The following is a 7256-nucleotide window of genomic DNA, read 5'->3' as shown; positions in this document are numbered from 1 at the left end:
CATTTTGTGTCAGTGTGTTATCTTGTTTTTACCTTTGTTCTGGTGAGCACCATACTATTTCATTGCGACTCATGTGGTTCATACCATTTCATACAAGTTTCATTGTGCTTCCAAATTTTATTGCTATACTAAAAATTGGGCTTCTTTTGAAGATACCATTGAAAGAAAGACACTTGTTTAAATGGAATATTTATCCGAAATTTATTTAACAGCTATGGTTGTTTCAAGTTTAGATTGAAAATGAAATCCATGTACTTGTGGGTGCAAGAGAGAAATCATTGCGTGTTTGATATAGCAAAATGTAGAGGAAAAGGACAGAGAATTGTCATGCACAATGGGAAAAGATTTCAAGTGAAAGGAACATTACTTTTAAGGACAGAGAGTTGTCATGCACAACGGGAAAAAAAATCACGCTCAAGAGAGTATGTGCAGGAAGGTCTTCCACCGTCATTGACGATGTTAAGCCAGCTTCGGTGAAGGACTGGTGACAAAAATGCGTCGGTGACGGTAGTGGTCGTTCGATGATGTAGAGACCTCAATTTAATACTTCTTCGTTCGAAAATACTTGTCCGAGAAATAGATGTATCTAAATGTATTTTAGTTCTAGATATATTCGTTTATATCATTTTTGTGACAAGTAATTTCGGATGGATAGAGTATTTTTTTTTAATTTCGGATGGATAGAGTATTTTTTTTATGATTAAGGTGTTTTATACTTCTGATGAACTTTTATGACAGATCTGGATCCCTTTTTCTCTCCCTAATAATAATGCGCTATTCGCTTCTGTCGTCCGTCGTGTCACTTTTACAAAAAAGCCCGTGATATTTCCTGAAATCAACCCGTAGTCCGAATTTTAGTCAGAAAATGAATCGGTTTTTGCATTTTTCAGAAAACCCCCTGATATTTCAGGTAATCAACTCGCAGTCCGGATTTAAGTCACAAAACGAATCGTTTTTTTCTATTTTTCAGAAAACCCCCTGATGTTTTAGGTAATCAACCCGCAGTTCGGATTTAAGTCAGCTGAAACGGTTTTTTTGTTTTAACAAAAAAAACTGAATTTTCAGTTAATCAATCTACATTTTATCTAAAACAAAATTATCCATATCTTTTAAACCGTAACTTCGATTTTAACATGTTATATATGAAATTGATTAAAAAATATGTAGAATTTAAATATGATGTTATTTTTAGCTGTTAAATACTTCTTAAATATTATTTTTGATGCAAACTTAATCTGTAGTGCACGGTCTTTTTTTCTCTATTTTTGACGACGATACGAATTGCAATAAACATCCATTAAATTAAAACCAAATTGAGAGGAAAGAAAACATCGTTAACCACACATGCACACCTTTGAAAAACCACGTGGGGAGAAACAACATATTTCTCATCTTATTCCGAGTGACTGTACATTCAAACACATTTTCGTTGTGTGAGCACTGAGGACATCGTCGGCAACACAAATGTGATGTCATGTGAAAATATATTATGTTCAAAGCGTGTGTTATTTTCTCTTCCGTTGCAATCGTACGGGCTCTTTTGCTAGTGCCCAATAAAAAAAGCTGGACTTTAATCTTGACCTACTGCATTTTTCTTACCGCAACCTACTGTATGCTTAGAAATGTGAGAGAATTTTGAGAAGAAGAAACGGTGCTGGTTGGTGTAGAGAGCATCCGAAGCGAAGAGTCCAGCCGTAGAGTAGAGTCAGCGAAGGCGCCAAAGCCCTGACAGTTCACGGGCGCTCGGGTCTCGTCTCAAAGGACAAATCCTCAGTCAGCCTCACTTTCCACTCTCATGCTCCTTCCCTCCGCTGCCGCGCCTCATGCCATGGCGGAATGCCCGCATCGGGCGCATGGGGTACAACTAGAAGCGACGCCTCTGTACGCGTGCAGCGCGCGCCCGTGAACCGTGAGCCCCGCGCCGCCCGTGGCCCCTTGTGCCGCGCGCGCGCCAGCTGGGCTCCCGTCGAACACCTGGCGCGCGGCATGGGGCGCGCGGCTGGCATACCCCCTCTATAAAAGGCGTGCACGGGCGCGTCTCTCGGCACCGCGCTGGCATTGGGATCGCCCACTGACCGGCGCCATGGCCTGCCTTGCCAGAGTCTGCTCCCTCCTGCTTGTTGGCGTCGCCGTCGTCCTGCTCCTGCCGGGCGCGCACGGGTCGTACAGTAACTGCCCGCCGGGCCATGGCGGCGGCGGCGGTGGTGGTGGTGATCCTGGACACCACCACCCGCCCCACCACGGCAAGCCGCCCAAGCACCACCCCGGCCCGCCGTCGGGGCCCAAATGCCCGCCGTGCCACCCGCCTCCCACGCCGCGCCCACCGCCGACTCCGCCGTACGGGCCTCCCACGCCACTGCCACCGCCTTACGTGCCGCCCACGCCGCCCTACACCCCGCCGTCGCCACCGTACATTCCGCCAAGCCCGCCGTACGTGCCACCAACGCCACTGCCTCCGCCGTACGTGCCACCATACGTCCCACCGACACCTCCATACACTCCTCCCTACGTGCCGCCAACCCCGCCATACGTCCCACCGTCGCCGCCCTACGTGCCACCGACACCGCCATACACGCCGCCGTACGTGCCGCCGTACACGCCGCCGTACGTGCCGCCGCCGTCGCCGGGGAGGAAGACGTGCCCGATCGACGCGCTGAAGCTGAACGCGTGCGTGGACGTGCTGAGCGGGCTGGTGCACCTGGTGATCGGGCGGGAGGCGCGGAGCAAGTGCTGCCCGCTGGTGCAGGGGGTGGCGGACCTGGACGCGGCGCTGTGCCTCTGCACCACCATCCGGGCGCGGGTCCTCAACATCAACATCTACCTCCCGGTGGCGCTCCGGCTGCTCATCACCTGCGGCAAGCACCCGCCCAACGGCTTCCAGTGCCCCACCGTCCTCGACGCCTAGCCTAGCCTAGCCTGCATGGCCGCTCTGGCTCGGCTCTCGCCATAGCTTTACTACCATACTAGCGTGTGGCGTGGGGTGCTACAGTGCTTGCTCGCTCCAGTGCTGTGCGTGCCTGCGATTTGTGTGCGTCTCGATCGACCTCGACCGATTTTCTTGTTCCGTGTTAGTAGTGTGTAGGAGTGTGGCAACTCCATGTGGTTTCCGGCCAAGTGATGTTGAATAATTAATTAATTAACATGTGCTATTTAGTACCGTACTAGCAAAAAGGTCCGTCTATTGTAACGGAAGAAAAAAAATATAATTTTCAATTGTGATAATCACATTATGCTCTTAAAATTTTAAGACATTTTTTGAAATGCATGAACATTATTTGAATTATGATGAAATGGTAAAATATGTTTTATTAATTAATGATAGCATATGCATAAGAACATTATTTTTATCTTGCTGATATACTCCGTATGTGTTTGCATTTGTAATCTAAGTGAAATCTTAATTTGGTTGCAAACATATTAGACGGTTTCATCGAAAACAATCAATTTATAAGTACATGCATACCAGATGTTCAAGTTGCGTATCAATATCGATATTCTTAAAAAATAATTAGCAAAACAGTTTATATATATGAAAAATCAAAGCTAAGCCGTTTGTTTACGTAAAGCTTGTATAAACAACATTGTATATTTTTTATACATTAGAAACATTTTTTTACGTGTGACATCAGAAACATTATTGAGTTTTGATGTCTAATTTTTTTAATACACATTTTACATATTTTGTATGAATCATGAATATTTTTTAATTTTTATATACATGTTTTACACTATTCAAATATACGATTAACATTTTTGAAAAGTTATATTTTTTATGTTTAATTTGTTCCATACATATTATATATTTTTGTATATGTTTTCTTATACACCGGAAACATTTTTCTATGCACATTTAAAGTTTTTTAAATACACGATCACTATTTTTCAAAATAAAAGAAAATATATTATTTGTTGTTCATACGCACTGTGTATTTTTTTATATATGAAAACTTATTTGTCTATAGATTTGACATTTCTTTAATCCATAATTAACATTTGTGCAAATTTTATCGAAATAAAGACGAAAGAGAAAAAAAAGTAGAAAAAGTGTGAAATAGAAAAACAAAAAAGGGGTTGTAGGCCGCGATCGGGATCGAACCTGGGTCTCCAGGATGGACAGCACGCACCCAAGCGTTTGGCTAGCCTTGTGCTTGTTATAAAATATGGGAACCACATCCTTTAAAATTAAAAAGAAAGAGCCGAATCGAAGTTCAAAAAACGAATCGTTTTTGTCACTTACGGGTGGCATTGGTGGGTAATTTTGGTGAACTTTAGGGCAAATTTAATGACATACCACAGAACCAATAGGTGCTTTATTAGTAGGTATATATATAGATTTATTGCCCGCTGGGTTTTTTAATACCACTCCCCTACTGCCCGCTGGTTTTTATTCATGCATTTTATCTTCTTACTTTTTTTCTGAGCGACAGCGTAATTTTGTGTGTGAAAGAGGTATATGGGCTTGTTGGGCTTTCTGGAATTGTGTGGCCTGGTACGATGGCGGCAGGTCCGAGTTGTTGGTTTGCCGTCGGGAGCAACGGCAAACCTGTTTAGCCTCACAGGCGTCGGTTTTGGGAGCTCCTATGCGTCGCTGGCTGCGGCGAACAGCCGAGCGAGGATGGACCAAGGGTGTTGCTTTCGCGCAAGCCTAGCCACTGATTCCAAACGCAAGCATTATTTTCAAAAGATTGTTTTTTAAACAAACACTTCTCAAATTTGAGTAGAAACAAATAAAAAGATCCAACATTTTTTGGATATGTGAACAATTGTTTGATAAATTGAACACTTTTTGAAAATCACTAACATTTATCAATATGTGAACGCATTTTTATTAAAGCGATTTCCTTTAAACTCTGAAGAAAAAATTGGAAATGAAATTATGTTTGGAATCCACGGACAATTTTTGAAACATGAACAAATTTCAAATTAGTGAACAAAATTATAAAATTGTGAATTTTTTTTGAAATTATAAAAAAATTGAAACATGCACAAATTTTAAATTCATGATAGTATAAAATTGTGACCATTTTCGGAATTGTGAACAAGTTTTGACACAGTGAAATTTTTCAAATTGTAAACAAATTTTGAAACATGAACGAATTTCGAATTAGTGAACAAAATTATAAAATTGTGAAACATCTTTCAAATTGTGAACAAATTTGGAAACTATGAACATTTTTCGAATTGTAAACTAATTTTGAAACATTATCAAATTCATGAACAAAATAATAAAATTGTGAACATTTTTTGAATTGTGAACAAACTTTGAAACCATGAACATTTTTTAAATTGTGAACAAATTTTGAAACATGAATGAATTTTAAGTTAGTGAACAAAATTATAAAATTATGAACAAAATTGGAAACCATGAACATTTATTGAATTGTGAACAAATTTCAAATTCATAAACAAAATTATAAAATTGTGAACATTTTTTGAGTTGTGATAATTTTTGAAACCGCGAACATCTTTCGAGTTGTGATAAGTTTTCGAGTTGCCATCGACGCCCTCGACTTCCTTTGCTTCGGCTAGATGGAAGCCAGCGGCAGCGGGGCGAGGGGCGGAATACTTCTTCGATGGCATGGCGGCCGGATGGCGGGAGCGGGAGAAGAATGACGGGAATGACGGGGAGAAGGGGAAGCAATGAGGAAACGGGAGAAAACGGTGGGAATAGGCCCGTCTATCACCGACAGCGCGGGTCCGCATGCATTTTCGCTTCGGCACGCGCCCGAGACGCCCTCGGGGGCTTGGTTTGGCTTGGGTTCGCCGGTTATTATTTTGACCCAAATCAACGATAAACAAAGAGTTGGGTAAATTTTTCTGTTTTAACCTTTTGGACAAAGAAAATCCAGTTTTGACCTTCGTTTGAAAAAAAAAACAAATCTGACCTCTTTACGTGACGCCAACGTCCCTCGCGTCTGGGTTGCACGGGAGATGCCACGGACCATGGCGTGTGGTAGGGGCCCGCTCAATCCGCCCCGTCGTTGACGAGATGACGTGGCAAAGGGCGAGACGCCACGGGCCATGGCGTTTGGTCCCCAGACCCAAACGCCATGCAACCTGGCGTCTCGCTTGGGTAACTTACACAACCCACGGGAGAGTGGGTGGGACCCACCCCACTCACTCTTCCCAATCCAGCCCGAGCTTTCTCCTCCTACTATCATTTTCTCCTCTCTCCAAACCTCACCCCCCCCCTCAAATCCTCTCCAAAAGGTTGTTTCCTTTCGTGGATCTTTCCATCACCTTGTTGCTTGTGGTAATCTCCTTTTATTCATCCAATTTGTTTTTTCTTAAATCTTGTTATTTGCACAGATTTTTGAAATCTTGGAGAAACCCTAGTTCATGCCTTTTCCCATAATTTTGGTGTCTTTTAGGGTTAGCTTGTTTTATAGTTGGTAATATGGATGAGCTTGTTGTAGCTATAAATATTAGCTTCATGAGTAGAAAGTTTTTAATTTAGGGTTAATTAGTGTTCAGGGTAATGTCATTAGTGTATCTTAAGTAATTTCATTAGTGTATCTTAAATAATCTTGACAACCCACAATTGTCATTGATGTGTTTAATTCATTCATGGTGTCTTTAGATGGGGAGACTTGTTAATGTTCATTATATGGACAAGGAGGCATTCTTGACTAACAATGCCGACGCCCATGAGGAAGCAATTGTTTTCGATACAGGTCCTAGCTATGATGAGCTTGTTGCAAAAGTGAGACATGTCTTAGAGTGGATGGACCCCAATGATGGTGTTAACTTAATAGGAAGGCATGATGTTTGAGTTGGAGCCAAATATCGCTTCAAAAGTATGCATATCACGTCTAACTGGCATTGGGATGTGTACAAGGAAAAAGTTTCCCAATCAGAAGACAAGTCACTTGAACTGATTGCCACCAAGGTTGAAGCTCCGTGGTTTGCAATTGACTTAAACCGGCATGTGTCTTGCCCAATGACTGAGAGGAGAAATGTGCCTTTTGTTGAGGATAGTATTGTGATTGATGCCTCCAATGCTTATAGCCAACCACCAACTAGCCAAGAAAATGAGGTTGATTTGTATGGCCCTAATGCTTGTAGCCAACCACCAACTAGCCAAGCAAATGAAGTTGATGTCATTGCTACTCAGAAAATGATTCAAGAGGACGGTGATGTTGGTGATGATGATGTTGATATGGATGAAGTAGAGGAAGGGTTTCATGGTATTGATGTTGGTAGCTTGGATGCGTACATAGCACGAAAGGATATGGATCGTGAGTTACCTTTTAGGC

At 42.4% G+C, this 7256-nt stretch overlaps 1 protein-coding gene across 1 annotated transcript; it reads left to right on the top strand.

The window, feature by feature from the left end:
• Positions 1–2036: 2036 nt before the first annotated feature.
• Positions 2037–3171, top strand: LOC123411914 (36.4 kDa proline-rich protein-like). The gene has a single exon (XM_045104869.1). The coding sequence runs from the start codon at positions 2084–2086 to the stop codon at positions 2903–2905; it is 822 nt and encodes a 273-aa protein (XP_044960804.1). The 5' UTR covers positions 2037–2083; the 3' UTR covers positions 2906–3171.
• Positions 3172–7256: the final 4085 nt, after the last annotated feature.

Source organism: Hordeum vulgare, chromosome 7H, assembly GCF_904849725.1.
Source record: "Hordeum vulgare subsp. vulgare chromosome 7H, MorexV3_pseudomolecules_assembly, whole genome shotgun sequence".
NCBI classification, from domain to species: domain Eukaryota; kingdom Viridiplantae; phylum Streptophyta; class Magnoliopsida; order Poales; family Poaceae; genus Hordeum; species Hordeum vulgare.
This window is presented reverse-complemented; position numbering and strand designations above follow the sequence as displayed.